The sequence below is a fragment of the Salmo trutta genome, chromosome 36 (genome assembly GCF_901001165.1).
Source record: "Salmo trutta chromosome 36, fSalTru1.1, whole genome shotgun sequence".
Classification (NCBI taxonomy): Eukaryota; Metazoa; Chordata; class Actinopteri; order Salmoniformes; family Salmonidae; genus Salmo; species Salmo trutta.
The window spans coordinates 13,834,322-13,850,802 of record NC_042992.1 but is presented as its reverse complement, the minus strand read 5'-3'; the positions used below and the strand labels follow the sequence as shown (position 1 = coordinate 13,850,802).

At 42.6% G+C, this 16,481-nt stretch overlaps 2 protein-coding genes across 4 annotated transcripts in view; both read left to right on the top strand.

Moving 5' to 3' along the window:
* The first annotated feature begins 3,920 nt into the window (after positions 1–3,920).
* Positions 3,921–15,392, top strand: LOC115175483 (deleted in azoospermia-like). Of its 3 annotated transcripts, none has more exons than XM_029734732.1 (10): positions 3,921–4,001; positions 5,291–5,413; positions 5,490–5,581; positions 5,679–5,730; positions 5,831–5,897; positions 6,226–6,365; positions 6,661–6,741; positions 7,083–7,133; positions 12,831–12,900; positions 13,526–15,392. In XM_029734732.1, exons 2-9 carry the CDS (start codon positions 5,372–5,374, stop codon positions 12,873–12,875), a joined length of 570 nt encoding a protein of 189 aa, XP_029590592.1. In that variant the 5' UTR covers positions 3,921–4,001; positions 5,291–5,371; the 3' UTR covers positions 12,876–12,900; positions 13,526–15,392. The 3 variants fall into 3 exon arrangements, 2 of the variants coding, with proteins under 2 accessions (XP_029590592.1, XP_029590591.1); XM_029734731.1 differs by lacking the exon at positions 3,921–4,001 and adding an exon at positions 4,049–4,460; XR_003872044.1 differs by lacking the exon at positions 3,921–4,001 and adding an exon at positions 4,050–4,460 and having other exon boundaries at positions 12,796–12,900.
* An 861-nt stretch (positions 15,393–16,253) lies between these two features.
* The window catches only part of LOC115175482 (raftlin), a 60,344-nt gene continuing 60,116 nt past the window's right edge, over positions 16,254–16,481 (top strand). The window contains exon 1 of the mRNA XM_029734730.1: positions 16,254–16,389. The gene's annotated coding sequence lies outside the window, so the exon portion shown is untranslated. The remainder of the gene's footprint in view (positions 16,390–16,481) is intronic.

Sequence of the window (16,481 nt, the reverse complement as noted above, 5' to 3'; positions counted from 1 at the left end):
TCGAATTTATTCACTGTCTGCGTGGAAACAGGGCGCGAGTCTTACACTTTGGGCACCTACCTATTGATGGTTTATCATACAACAGCCTAGTACGGATGCAATATTGGCTACGTTTCCATAAACATGCCCACTTCTTCTTGACTGGTAAGTGTGATCCGTGGTGATCCCCACATGGCATTAAACAGCATATCCTCCTGAGACCCAGGAATTCATTTTTGTCCTCTCTAGTGGACATCAGTTATTGGTCAGTATCTCTGAGGCCATTCAAGCCACTGTGTTAAGTCCTGTAGTCCATTTGAGAAAACATTCTGGCCTTTCCAATATCACGTGTGCGGGTGTTACCTTGACCACTTTACCTTCCTGGTTCATAAAAAATGTCTGCCTAGAAAATTAGCACATTTTATGGAAATTTGAAAAGAAGTGTGTAAGTATTACCTTTTTTTGATATTCAAATTGTTTCTAGTAAGTAAGGAATAGTTAAGTGAGTTGTCAGGACTGTGTAATATTTTTTCCCACATTAAATAAGAGCTAAATCTGAGATTATCAAGAAATGTCCTCTGTAGTGGACACCCAGATGTCACAGCTATGCTTTCCTCTACTATACCCATTAACAGTAATGTTTTTATTTATTTCACCTTTATTTAACCAGGTAGGCAAGTTGAGAACAAGTTCTCATTTACAATTGCGACCTGGCCAAGATAAAGCAAAGCAGTTCGACAACATACAAAAACACAGAGTTACACATGGAGTAAAACAACATACAATCAATGATGCAGTAGAAAAAAATAACACTATATACAATGTGAGCAAATGATGTGAGATAAGGGAGGTAAAGGCAAAAAAAGGCCATGGTGGCAAAGTAAATAAAGTATGGCAAGAAAAACACTGGAATGGTAGATTTGTGGTTTGAAGAAAGTTCAAAGTTAAAATATAAATAATATGGTGCAAAGGAGCAAAATAAATAAAATAAATAAATACAGTAGGGGAAGAGGTAGTAGTTTGGGCTAAATTAAAGATGGGCTATGCACAGGTGCAGAGATCTGTGAGCTGCTCTGACAGCTGGTGCTTAAAGCTAGTGAGGGATGTAAATGTAAATGTTTTTCATCTACTGTACCCATTGACTGTAATGTACTTTTTGTTTCTTATTTATGTCCTAATGACAACTACAGAGGACAATTTTGCACTTACAATAAAAGATTATATTTTTCAAATGTCTTTCTTGGTAACATGCTTTTCTTTTTTCTTATGTTATATTACAATAAAACAAATCTAAAAATGGTGTCTCATGAGAATATAACATTTACATTTTAGTCATTTAGCAGACGCTCTTATCCAGAGCGACTTTCAGTAGTGAGTTTTTCATTTTTTGATAATAATGATTGGATTTTCCCATAAAAAGTTATTGGGCAAACAAATGTAATTGTGCCAATATTCCAATGGACATATCCAGGCTCCGAATTAATAAACACTATTCTATTCTGTAAGACAACTTGTAGGGAAAATTGCACAAGTGGCTCTTTTCTGATCTGCACTGATCTGCTGCAAATGTCCTTGTCATTTGTATAGCAACCTCATATTGGATGCCCTTTTAAAAATAAGTTGAATTGAATGTCATGGGATGAATAACACAATATATTGCATTAGCTGGGCTTCTGAGGGGCATTATTATGGAGCCTTTCTTCTTCAAGGGTAAATGCCAGCCAGATGCATTGAATGAATGTCTGTGTTTTATTTTGTTCTTCCTTCAAAACAAAAAGACACCAACCTATTCCTGCAAAGACAAGTTGCAGCAAGGGCATCCAGGACCTATAAGTGCAAGAGGAACAATCCCTGTTCTGCCCCTTGCAATGACTCGTTTGTACACCTGGATGGGCTCGATGAACAGTTATGTCCATATGAATTCATGACACACTTCAAAATACAGCTAGAGAGCCTCCAATATTCTATAATGTCATAATTATTACACTGTCTTGGGTAATATGCTGACATCTGTATCAGCCTTTTAACTTTTAGGCCTACAAAATAATTCCATATAGGAGTACTGATTTGGGATCAGGTCTTCCCTGTCCATGTAACTTTTTTCATTGTGCTCTAAAAAGTAAAACTGATGCTAAATCGAACTCTTACTTTGAGACGCTTGATACATACGGACCCTAGATATTCCATACTCTCTCATATCTGCTGCATTATTGCATCATAGTCTGTACTGATGAAGGAGAATGGAATGCTAATTAGAGCATGTTGACAAATATGTCATTAGTCTACGTGGGCCTCAATTCCAAATCAATAATCAATAGACACAGTGTGTGATCATTTTCCTAAGGGATTTCACTCCCACACTCCTTTTTGGCACTTATGCTTAAAAGGCAATGGGCTGATGTGTGTGTGTGTGTGTGTGTGCGTGTGTCCAATCTATATACTCCACCCAGTCCCTGGTGTGTCATGGAGAGAGGGAGCTCTCAGGGGAACTATCAGTATGGCCTGTTTGACATTTGGAGGACATCCATCACACTGGATGAATCAACGTTGTTTCCACCTCATTTCCAACATGGAGCAAAGGGGGCTTGTGAAGTGAATGGAAAAGATGAACAGTTGTTTACTTTTTTATTTCACCCAGAGAAGTTGACTGATGGAGAATATGTACAAAGAACACGTACTATATTGGTTCTCTATGAACTTAACGTCTGGCAGTAAAACAAGGGGTTTGCTAGTGATGCTACTTAGATGCAGTTAAGTGATGTGCAGTGAATTCTAAATAAATACAACATGAAGCATCAAAAAGGTTTTACATAAATCAAAGTAGTTTGTGATTGGGACCCCTCCCCACCACAAACACACACACACACACACACACACACAACTGACACGACACATTCAACAGTAGTATAGTAGTAGTAGTAGTATAGTGAACTCTAGTGGCCATTGTTGGGAGCTCTGATAGAAACTCAACCGTATGAAATGCAGACACAAGAGGACACTCTAACTCTGTCTAGACTAGAGTCACGCCTGTCCTGCATGTCACCATAGATAGAACAATGAGACAGATATTTAAATCTGAATGTACTGTAATGTTTTTTAAAATTGTATAAACTGCCTTAATTTTGCTGGACCCCAGGAAGAGTAGCTGTTGCCTTGGCAGCAGCTAACGAGGAAAAAACAAATATTTCACCGGATGTGTAAATGTGAAGCATCCGCTTGGCGTTTCCATTTACTACCACATATGGTGATGAGCGGGAGCCTAGTGGCCGGCAGTGGGAGATGATGGAGCGAAATAGATTTTGGCTAATTTTCTCACCGATGAAACATTTGATGTCAATACAGTTTTCTATTTCCAAAACTACAATCTGTAACAAACAGAGTGCACTGCATTTTGTGGACTTAACCCTTTGCCAAAGTTTAGGAGTGCAAGGGCGAATTGAGTTATAGCACCCGCGCACTTAACACAGTAGAGGGGTTCCCTAACGGGAACGCCGAAATAGGATCTCAATAGCGCGTGCTTGGCTCTGCCCGTCTCATTCCTTGTTCTGCCCAGTATGATTCATTGGCTCATTGGAAACGTCTGGTTATGGTCTATATTGGGTTAGTTGTAAAAAACATCTTTGATTTTACTCTCCCTCAGCAATATCATGTGGCAGCTCGATTGATCATGACCTGACTCTGATTAGCTAAATGTCATCAAAGGAATGGATTTGATTACTGTACTTAATGCCACATTGTGGTTAATTAGTTATTGGTTGCAATGGAGCTGAATGTCAACACAGGCGCCATTTGTGAACAATCCTATACTTTCACACACACGTTAAACAGCTAACGTTAGCTACATTCTTGATCTTTGTGAAACTTATTGTAACAACCCTGGGTTTATAAGCACGGATATCGACTCTGCCGCTTGAGCATGATTTTGCAGCAGTCGATAGCCCGAAAGGTCGAGGGTTCGAGACCTGCTCCCTGCTGTTTCATTACAATGGTGTCAGAAGTGATCGGACCTTCCATCCACGACTGTGCTTGTGCTTGGCCGGTGAGCCCGTTCCTATAAGACGTTGAGTCGCAGGCTAGCGAGGACGTGCTATTTGAAAGAAGGGAGTAGTGTGGACTTCTGTGCTAGAGAGTCCGAGACCTGCTCCCTGGTTCATTACATTATCTTTTATTTGCGGAGGGAGATGACATCTAGACGCTTGATATCAGACGTCTTTATTTAAAGAATTACACCCCTAAATAGTGTTAACCTTTTTTTCGACAAAGTTTTACTCGTGTAACGAAATTACGCGTAAAAAAACAACAGAATAAAAACACACAAAAGCAACCAATGTACTTTTTTGGAACGTCCCAATTAGGTTCAGCGAGCGTAAGCTTGCGCGTGGCTGTTGACAATCGGTTCAACGTTTTTTCGTGCACTTCAAGCGGGGAAAGTTTGCGCGGCAGTGTGTTTAACTTATTCTGTTTTAACGGTTTTACAAATGGTGAGTAGCTAGCTACATCTGTGTTTTGAGAATGACCCAAACATATGTATAATTTTTAAGTAAGGAATAAATCACCCTCGACCACAGCGAGAGTGAGAAAAATAAAAATCGCAGTCCAATTTGTCAGGAGTGAGTTAGCTAAAGTCAGCAAGCTACATATCACACTTCTAGGTTAGCTAGCAAGTTAAAAATACTTAACATTAACGAAGTGTATCGCCAGTTCTCATGCTTGATAAATTCAGCTCATAACATTAAAACTACGTCGTTTAGTTAACTAGTTAATACTTTTCCCTCCAATAAACGACCACGTTTCTAGTTAATAACATAAAGTACCTAGCTAGCTAAAGTTAGTCGCTCCTCTGTGTCCTTGTTACGCTAGCAAGCTAGGGCCCGGCCATCCAAGATGGGCAATCGTTCATTACCTGGCTGGCTAACTAGCTAGTTTTGTCACATATGAATAATAATCATTTGGTATAGTCAACTTTAGCTAATCAAGTTTTTCTATAGTTAAGTTAGTTAGGAACTAACTAGCCGGGAAAGGGTGGACAATGACAATATCCTGATGGCTGAAATAGAAGTGGATTGCCCTCAGTTCCCCCTTGCCTTTTTGACGGTCTAATCCTGGATAGGATGGTTGAGCACAGGGCATAACTCATTCCTTTCACCTGTGACTGAGCAAGCTAGTTGGATCAATAGATTCTCCATCTGATGAGGCTTACTCTGAGATGGCTACAATCTTTCTGCCCACTTGAGCATGTTGTGATTGGAAGTTGTAGAAAAGTGAAAGGCAACTGGTATGACCAATGTCTAGCTACTTTCATTTCTTCCAGGATATCCAGAAACAGAGAAACGGATGTCAGACTTCCGCAAGTTTGAAGCTGTCAAATGGTTATATTTTACCTGAAGGTAAAATGACTCCAAACACACTTTTTGTTGGAGGAATCGACATGAAGGTGAGTTGCTCAAATGATTTCCAAACGGATTGGGATACATCGTCATCATTTAACTTGCTCATATTGTCCTTTCTAGGTGGATGAGAACGAAATCCGGGACTTCTTTGCGAGATTTGGTGCCGTGAAGGAAGTGAAAATCATCACTTACCGTGGCGGTATCTGCAAAGGGTAAGTCTGAAATTAGTAGGCTCCACCTTTATTCAAGAAAAGTGCATCCCCGTAAACATTGTCATATGGAACAATGTCACTCTTTGATTTTGTGTAGTTATGGATTTGTTTACTTCAATGAAGACGTCGACATCCAAACCATCGTTGAAGTAAGAGTAATTTAACATGGTCACATTCAAGTCTTTCAAACTTTGCCTTCACTCTACTCACAAGCTAATGTGTTTCGTCTTCACCATGTTTACTCTGTAGCAACAGATCAGTTTTAAAGGGAGGAAACTCAAGCTGGGTCCAGCAATCATGAAGGAAAGGAGCTCACGTGAGTGTTGCTTGTGTGCATTTGGTCCATTGATATGTCTTAGTCTCAACATTTTCTTATGGCTTCTGCTCCTTGCCTTTGGTACTCCATTGCCACAACAGAAGTCTGGGTTGTGGCTAAACGTGTTTTACGTTGACCACATTGCAGACATTGCATCAACCAATGGTTGCATGCCAGATCGACTGCAGTCGGCCATCAAATTGCTATATCAAATTATTAGTGGTTAGTTGAAATGTCAAACCCCCATCTAGGCATTGTGAAGCCTGGCATGTCTTTAATTATAGTCAGCGTAGAATGCGAATGAAGGTTTATTTGTTTACCCGCCCAGGTTTCATGCCGTCTCACCTGGTTGGTCAGGCCCCCTGGATAACCCCCTCCCAGTACATCTACTGCACCTGCTGCTCTCCTATGGGCGGGGGCATGGCTCAGCCTTCACCTGTACTCAATGGCGGCAATCCCTACTTCCAGGTAAGGCCCTGTCATCACTTCAAAGCCACTGGGTGTGTCTTAAATGTCACCCTATTCCCTAGGAAGTGCACTACTTTTGACCAGGGCGCCATTTGGGACACATGCACTGTGTTGCAAGATGGGCTTGAATCAGTTCACACTTTAGGACTAGTGGTCCCAAAAGTGCACCAACCTCAACCTGCCCGCCCAGCACACCAGGGCCATGTTCAGTAGGCAAACATTGTGGAACGTTGCAGATAGAACTTTGCGTACATCTACCTTTGACACTGCGGTTTTCTCCTTCCTGTCTTCTCAGCCTTACTCGTACAACGGCTTTCCAGGAGTCATGATTCCACAGATGCCCATGAGCTACTCGCAAACCGCTTACGCGTACCAGGTAAACAAACAAACAAACAAACACACTCATGCAGGCAGATAACCTTTTTTGGGGGGGGATAATGTATTCATTGAATAAATGTATTGTTCCCTGGAGAACTCCTAGTGGCGTTTGGTATGAAAACATGCACTACAACATGACACATTCCGCATCAATACTAATCCAAACTAATATACATGCGTGACATGCTAGAGACCACACACATACATCTGCTTTAATACTGTACCATAGCATGATAAACACACTCCCACCTGTTCCTCTCCCCATATAACTTATTGAGGAAAAGGATGCATTTTACACATGTATGTATTGACCTTTTGACCCCTGCTCTCCTCTCCCAGTACGCCTCACCACACTGGACTGGGGAGCAGAGGACACGGCTCATCAACCAGGTGACACTTCCTCTGAATGACTACATTTTGCAAACTGCTAAGATGCATTCCCAATATTTTATTTTAACTGATTGGAAAAGCTATGTAGACGTGACGTTTTTACTATCTATCTGTATCAGGGATGGGCAACTTTGATGGGGGTGGGGCCACAAAAAATGTAAACTCATCATGAGTTCCATACCCATACATGCCAGGGCTCGTCCCCTTGTCGGGGGCAAGTAGAAAAATAAAACATGTTGGACAACCAGAATATAGATTTAAGTTGTCTGAATGGACAAGTAAAAAATATCACAATATGAAACAATTACTCCAATCAGAATTGGATCAGGCAGTGGCAGCACACAGCAGGGCAGTAAATTGGCTATATTCCCATTTGCTATAGCCTATTTCAATAAGTATTTTATATTTACACAAAGCAATAGAACAAATTGTAGATAGAGCTATGAGTCTTACCAAAGCAGTGCTAAATCTATATTTTTCTCTCTCGAATGATAAGGGCCAATAGCCGAAGTCTGTTTTTATAGGGACACTCCAATGTCTTATCGTTATAGAAGCCCAAATGGTCTATTTTCTGTCCATTTGATATGAATCTGACTTTGCCTATTAACCCTTTAGATCCCAATAGAATTTTGGGCTGCTGCTGTAGAATACTCAGAATTTCAAACAAACATACCTTGTGCAAAAACAATTAACCTAGTTTTTTAAAGAGCACAACCTCTTCTTTAATATGACACCACATTCATGTCAGTAAGAATAACACTCATTTTGGCGTTTATTATGTAAAGACCCTCACTATCAAAAAAAACAATTAACACTCATGCATTATCATGCTGAAACATGAGGTGATGGTGAGGGATCAATGGCATGACAATGGATCTCAGCAGGGTGTCTGCAATTGTGTTCGTTGTCCGTAGCTTATGCCTGCCCATACCATAACCCCACCGCCACCATGAGGCACTCTGTTCACAACCTCAGCAAACCTCTTACCCACACAACGCCATGCACGCTGTCTGCCATCTGGCCGGAACGGTTGAAACCGGGATTCATCCATGAAGAGCACACTTCTCTAGCGGGCCACTGGCCATCTAAGGTGAGCATTTGCCCACTGAAGTTGCTTATGACGCTGAACTGCAGTCAGGTCAAGATCCTGATGAGGAGCACTCGGATGAGCTTCCCTGAGACTGTCTTTCATCAGCTGTCCGGTTGGCTGGTCTCAGACGATCCTGCAAGTGAAGAAGCTGGATGTGGAGGTCCTGGGCTGGTGTGGTTACGTGGTCCGTGGTACAGAAATTAAGATTCAATTATCTGGCAACAGGTCTGGTGGACATTCCTGCAGTCAGTATGCCAATTGTACGCTCCTTCAAAGCTTGAGACATCTGTGGCATTGTGACAAAACTGCACATTTTAGAGTGGCCTTTTTATTCCCCCCCAGCACAAGGTGCACCTGTGTAACTATCATGCTGTTTAATCAGCTTCTTGATATGCCACACCTGTCAGGTGGATGGATTATCTTGACAAAGGAGAAATGCTCACTAACAGGGATGTAAACAAATTTGTGCACAACATTTGAGAGAATGTATATCTATATACAGCTAAACACTGCAACTATTTCCATGAGTCAGAGAGCAACCGTGGGATCTCCTGCTCCATGCTTATGTGCTCGCCTGTACTAGCTGTACCAACCAAGTGATCGTGACATGATTTACTTTTCCCCACGTTTCACAGCATCAAACATCAACAACACCAAACGTATATCTGCTGTTTACTTATTTCACTCACCTCGACATCATCGCTTTCAAAGTGCAAGGATGTGTCCGAAATCCTTATCACAAACCAACATGGATACAGCTTCTTCACTGTGAAAAGTCGTCGTTGATTTTGCGCCATCATTTTGAGTAAATACGTTTATTTTTGTAGTATATTTTATTTCTACACACCTCGTTGGTACCACAGAAAGCCAGATGGGCTACTACACACCTCGTTGGTACCACAGAAAGCCAGATGGGCTACTACACATCTCATTGGTACCACAGAAAGCCAGATGGGCTACTACACATCTCGTTGGTACCACAGAAAGCCAGATGGACTACTACACACCTCATTGGTACCACAGAAAGCCAGATGGGCTACTACACATCTCGTTGGTACCACCGAAAGCCAGATGGACTACTACACACCTCATTGGTACCACAGAAAGCCAGATGGGCTACTACACATCTTGTTGGTACCACAGAACGCCAGAGTGGAATAGGCTATTTGAAAATATTTGACTCCACTAAATATACACTGCTCAAAAAAATAAAGGGAACACTTAAACAACACAATGGAACTCCAAGTCAATCACACTTCTGTGAAATCAAATTGTCCACTTAGGGAGCAACACTGACAATAAATTTAACATGCTGTTGTGCAAATGGAATAGACAACAGGTGGAAATTATAGGCAATTAGCAAGACACCCCCAATAAAGGAGTGGTTCTGCAGGTGGTGACCACAGACCACTTCTCAGTTCCTATGCTTCCTGGCTGATGTTTTGGTCACTTTTGAATGCTGGCGGTGCCTTCACTCTAGTGGTAGCATGAGACGGAGTCTACAACCCACACAAGTGGCTCAGGTAGTGCAGCTCATCCAGGATGGCACATCAATGCGAGCTGTGGCAAGAAGGTTTGCTGTGTCTGTCATCGTAGTGTCCAGAGCATGGAGGCGCTACCAGGAGACAGGCCAGTACATCAGGAGATGTGGAGGAGGCCGTAGGAGGGCAACAACCCAGCAGCAGGACCGCTACCTCCGCCTTTGTGCAAGGAGGAGCAGGAGGAGCACTGCCAGAGCCCTGCAAAATGACCTCCAGTAGGCCACAAATGTGCGTGTCTGCTCAAACAGTCAGAAACAGACTCCATGAGGGTGGTATGAGGGCCCGACGTCCACAGGTGGGGGTTGTGCTTACAGCCCAAAACCATGCAGGACGTTTGGCATTTGCCAGAGAACACCAAGATTGGCAAATTCGCCACTGGCGCCATGTGCTCTTCACAGATGAAAGCAGGTTCACACTGAGCACATGTGACAGAGTCTGGAGACGCCGTGGAGAACGTTCTGCTGCCTGCAACATCCTCCAGCATGACCGGTTTGGCGGTGGGTCAGTCATGGTGTGGGATGGCATTTCTTTGGGGGGCCGCACAGTCCTCCATGTGCTCGCCAGAGGTAGCCTGACTGCCATTAGGTACCGAGATGAGATCCTCAGACCCCTTGTGAGACCATATGCTGGTGCGGTTGGCCCTGGGTTCCTCCTAATGCAAGACAATGCTAGACCTCATGTGGCTGGAGTGTGTCAGCAGTTCCTGCAAGAGGAAGGCATTGATGCTATGGACTGGCCCGCCCGTTCCCCAGACCTGAATCCAATTGAGCACATCTGGGACATCATGTCTCGCTCCATCCACCAAAGCCACGTTGCGCCACAGACTGTCCAGGAGTTGGCGGATGCTTTAGTCCAGGTCTGGAAGGAGATCCCTCAGGAGACCATCCGCCACCTCATCAGGAGCATGCCCAGGCGTTGTAGGGAGGTCATACAGGCACGTGGAGGCCACACACACTACTGAGCCTCATTTTGACTTGTTTTAAGGACATTACATCAAAGTTGGATCAGCCTGTAGTGTGGTTTTCCACTTTAATTTTGAGTGTGACTCCAAATCCAGACCTCCATGGGTTGATAAATTGGATTTCCATTGATTATTTTTGTGTAATTTTTGTTGTCCGCACATTCAACTATGTAAAGAAAAAAGTATTTAATAAGATTATTTCATTCATTCAGATCTAGGATGTGTTATTTTAGTGTTCCCTTAGTTTTTTTGGAGCAGTATATTTTGTCAATGTCATGATTCCTCTCGTCCCTCCTGGAACATGCCAGCTAAATGTAGCAGTCCTTTTTATTTAGTTTTTGGGTACATTATTTTGGATGGCCGTTAAGGGGTGATAACATGGTCTATGGCAGGGGTGTCAAACTCATTCCATGGAGGGCCTAGTGTTAGCTTTTCCTTTCAATTAAGCCCAAGATGACCAGGTGAAGGGAGTTCCTTACTTATCAGTGACCTTAATTCATCAATTAAGTAAAAGGGAGGAGAGGAACCTGTAGACACCCTCTGTGGAACGAGTTTGACACGTGGTCTATGGGCAAGCACAGAAAATGATTTCAGATCCCTCCTATGTACTTCGCTCATTTTCAAGTTCACCCTTTTGGCATATGGTGTTAATGGACCTTTTTTGTTTGTTGACAAGTGACTTCAGCTTTATAACAAGCTAAAAAAGTTAATGTCAGACCCGGCCCTAGCCTTTTGTGGGTCCTAAGCCATATGTTATTGTAGGGGCGTTTTACTGTTCATTTACTGCAATTCTACACATTTTGCCATGGGCGGAGAGAAATGTTAGCATAATTTTAAAAAAAATATTATATAACATTTTTACCTCCTTCAGTCCCCAATTTCGTGATATCCAATTGCAATCCAGTTACGATCTTGTCTCATCGCTGCAACTCCCCAACGGCCTCAGGACAGGTGAAGGTCGAGTAATGCGTCCTCCGAAACATGACCTGCCAAACCCAGAAGCCAGCCGCACCAATGTGTCGAAGGAAACACTGTTCAACTGACGATCGAAGTCAGCCTGCAGGCGCCTGGCCCACCACAAGGAGTTGCTAGAGTGTGATGAGCCAAGTAAAGCCCCCCCGGCCAAACCCTCCCCTAACCAGGGTGATGCTGGACCAATTGTGCACCGCCCTATGGGACTCCCAGTCACGGCCGGTTGTGACACAGCCTGGGATCGAACCCCAGGCTGTAGTGACGCCGCAACACCGTGATGCAGTGCCTTAGACTATTGCGCCACTCGGGGACCAATGTTTGCAGTTTTTAATATATCTGAATGTGTGACAAAAAATTGTGGGGGGGTCCCCTGGTTGGTAATTTGACAGCTGTCTAGACTAACTTCTAAAAAATGTTAGCTGACATGGGATAATTAAGTGACTATCAGTGACTGACAAAACAAGAGAACAGCTGGTGCACAATTTCCCCCCCTCCCAAAAAAAAATAATAACACCACTATTTTAACTCTCAACAGTAAGTTAAGACCTCGACTGAGTTCCCCGTGGACCGCCAGTTGCCTTGCCTGGAAACCCGGCATTGAATTTTACATTGGGCAGACATTTCCTTTTCGTCTCGCGACTTCTACAAGCCAGAATGTTGAATAAAATGCTTTGAAACGTTGATGTAATTCTACTTTCCTGTGGATATGTTTCACATTCCTACTGCCAAATGGACCAACCACACGGACAACCGGTGAGGTACGTTAAAATATCATTTTATTCCACATTCTGACTTGACTCAAATGCTCATTTCAACCCGACGTATAATTCAATGTCAAGTTTCCAGGCAACCAGTAGCCCATCCCTGATGTGTATTCTGTCATCTGATCGAGTAATGGCTACTAAGTGGCAATGTAGGGTAAAGCCTATATTGTCATGTTGGTGTGAGTGCTTTAAGCGGATATCATATTGACCATCTGCATGCCAGTGTATCAGTATTTGCAGTAATTCATGTGTTGGCTAAGGATGACTGATTTTTCTCCCAAGGGTGTGTTTACTGTAGTAGTTCCTGTGTTAAGGTTCACTGTGGTTGTTTCAGCCGGCTCATTATGTGATGTGATGCCCCGTTTCCAGAACTTTGTGGACTGCGGAGTCCAGACTCTGCTCACTCTGCTGTAGTCCACTGACCCTCCTGCTGTACCAGGTGAACACACACACACACACACACACACTCTCACTCACTCACTCAGACCCTCCTGATTTGTCTCTTTTTGTTCTGCTAACCTTTCTATCCATCTTCCCCCTCCCTCCTGTATCTCATCTGCCATTTCTATCAAGTCTTTCTCCATCTCTTCATTGTTCTTACAATTCATCTCAATTGTTCTCTCTCCAGTCTTCAGTCATTTAAGTAATTAGTGATTGTGGAGCAAGTGTTAAGTGCTGATTCAAATGCTCAATTAATGAATTATCTGTCTGTCTGTGTATTGTCAGGGATGATGGCAGAATCTGTCCATCTTCAGGAACATACTCTATTCTCTTTCCTCTAATTGTCAGACTGTGGACAGTCTCAATTTGTCTTGCAATTCCTCGCATCCTATCTCCTCACCTCCTTCTCGATCAAATTGGAGGAGATGGACCAAGGTCCTGCCCCTCAGGCCTTCTTTTCCAATGCAATTTGAGGACGAGGTAACCCAATGGGTTTTGAGAAGGAGGCGCGGAAAGGACGCGAGGAATAAAATAAATGCAATGAATATTCTCCCATTCTGGAAAAAGCTCTAGAATCCTAGCTGATAGTTGACTGAATGCTTGTTATTCCTCTCCACCACAAGGGGGCGACGTCTCCATGCAGACTGCAGCACAAGGTGACATCCTGGCCTTTAGAGAGCTAGCAGCAATAGACTTTAAAAATATACACTTTCAGGATGCTTTCTCTCTACGACATCTCTTGCTCACTTTGAGACCCGACCGTGGCGGCTCGACACTTGCACCTGCACCCAATGGGCGTGGTCACTGTGACCATGTTTGGCTTGGCTAGGACCATGGTCCTGGCGTTTGGACCGCTTTCAACCCATCTCAAACAGGGAAGAGTGGAAGTGGTTTTGGAGCTTCAGCTTGTTTACAGCACAGAGCAACGCGTGGTGTCTGCCTTTTTTATTTATTTTGGGGGAGGGTGGGGGTTGGTTTTGATAACCCCCAAAAAGACTACTTTTAAGCTCATCTGTGCATATTTATATTTTATGTTTGACTATTTATGTTGAAAGTTTAATGTCAGTTTGTTTGGGTGTAAAGCTTTTTGCTGGGCTTCTGTACATAGATTTGTAATACAACAAATTAGTCTTTAGAATAGTGTGTTGATTTTGACTTTTTCTATTATTAATTCAAGTTTCCATCCCCATTTTCCTCTGATTTAAGAAACTAATGCATCAAATTATTGTGGGCAGAATTGAGGACAACACTGGCAAATTATTTTTCAGGCGCTCCTGTTGCCTTAGTGCTCTTTAATATCATTTCTTGACAGGTTCCTGTCTTAAGCTACTTAAATCACCTTTTTATTTCGATTTACTTCAGTGAATTAGAAGTGCCTGCCTGCTTTTTTTGTTGAGGGTTTAATTGAATCGATGTTAGTGTATTTACAATTGGGATGCACTGATATCATCTCGAGTTTTGCTGTTTAGAAAGTTATGAATCCTTTTATTGTGGCCAATGGTTTTTTTTAGAGTGTGTACCAAATGGCACCCTTGTCCTTATTTAGTGCACTACTTTTGACTAGAACCCTGAGCAACAGTAGTGAACTATAGGGAATATGGTGTTATTTGGCACGGAGGCCTTTGAGTGTTGCCGTTTTCTTAAGTTATGGATCTTGTGGCCAATGTTTCTTAGACGGTTCCAGCTCTTGCAGTACGTCGCCAAGAGGAAAATCATTGAGTCAATTTCACCTGACGGTGTTGATGATAAACTACTTTTATAATGCAGCCTGGGTCGGGAAACCTGTTTTAATTCACTCTGAAATGAAGGACATAACTAACAGCAATGCGTTCCATCACTACTGGTTTAAGTTCTCTTAAAGTTCACTTATATATATATATTTGTTGTTGCACTGATTGATTTGTTGACAGTGTGTTTTGTAAGAATGTTTTAGTTTCTTTTTGGAGGTGGTGTGTTTTGATGTGTTTGTTTGTATTAATGCATCAATCTTTTCAGTTTGATTATAATCACTTTTCAGCCTGACAGGTTAACTGGTTGCATTTAAAATTGATAAACACATTTTGCATTTCAATATATTTATTATTTTGATACATCAGTTCAGAAATTTGTTGACTCCCTGTCTTTGTCTTCTAAGCCAATGTTTCCCAAATACTTTTTTTTTTTACCTTGAAATTGTAATTGTCTAAGAATTGACTCAACAACCAAAAACACACCTAAGTTTAGCTTTGTTATAATGAACCAGACAATCTATAGGTGTTTGTGAAAGTTGGCTAACTCAGTGATCCTGCGTTGTATTATAACCCTTGTAGTTTTTTTCCCAGAAGAGTACACTGTTTCTGAAATATGTATCTGTTTATTGTTACATAGATGCTCTGTCTTCACTGTGGACTGGTTGACATCTGAAGTTGGTCAAGACCCAGAGTGTGATCCAAAGAGCAGACATGCCAAACGATTCTACTACAGTCAATTAAAGTATGAAGCTGGCCCTAACTTAAGTCAGCTTAGTTTTATTTGTTAGGATTTGGTGACGGTAGGCACACAATTTGTGACCCTGGGTGGTTATTTGTTGTCTGTGTATTCGTTAGTGCACACCTTAGAAAAACATTTTGCAACGGAAAACAATTTATTGGACAAATTCAAATTAGTCCCTCTGATTCGGCATACACCCCAGAAGTGGCTGCTGGTTGGTCAGAGCTGACTTTCTGTCATGGCAACATAACTGACCATAATTTTCTGTCACAGACCATTTTGTTCTCACAAACGACAGTATGATGGTGTGACTGCCCCCCACCCCCCACCGACAGACTGCTCTGAATTATGGAGCAGTCTGGATAGGCCTTATGAAATATGAATTTACAGTGGCGACCGCTGTCTAACATGAATCCCAGACACCCTGGACACACACCATGCCAAACACACATTGACTCCCTTGTAACATTTGAACCCCTTACCATAAAAACACTTGTGTCCATGACTAACTGAACCCAGACGACTTAAAGCATTTGCTGTAGCATGCTCTTGTAGTTCTGATTAATACTTAAGCTTGACTTTTACAGTCTCTGTGGCATCCTCTGCACATACACTCTTAATCTTCCCTCCTTGTATATTAAATCAGCCTTCTGCAACTGTAGCGACTTCAATAAGCAGAGGGAAATGGAAAGGCAGACTTCCCCGACGCTCTCGCACAGAGGGAGATATAGGGAGGGAGCAGGAGGAGAGAACTCCTCACACACTGTTATCACGCGCATCGGGCTGCCGGAGAGATACAGTACCGTACAGTTGTCAGAGGGAGGATTCGTGCTTTCCCGTTACCGGAGCAGCATGACCTTAACGGCTGTTTGTGGCTCGTCATCCGGGGTGATCACGCAGAGGACAGGGGATTGACACTACAGAAAGTTCGGCTTGTTTGTGTGTCGGTAACATGAGCACATTGCTTGCGCATGCGTCCTGACTGTCGAGAGACTTCTCTTACGGGTGATTCCAAACGGTAGGCTCCTTTTGTTTGTCTACTCTAAAAACAAACCAAATATGTTTGAGATGTTGAAATGTAGGTCAGAGTTCACGTGTGTTATGTTCCTG

Coding starts and splice junctions, on each gene's coding strand:
- LOC115175483 (XM_029734731.1), top strand. Junction 5,414..5,489: donor TTGGAGGAATCGACATGAAG/GTGAGTTGCTCA, acceptor TGTCCTTTCTAG/GTGGATGAGAACGAAATCCG. Junction 5,731..5,830: donor ACATCCAAACCATCGTTGAA/GTAAGAGTAATT, acceptor TTTACTCTGTAG/CAACAGATCAGTTTTAAAGG.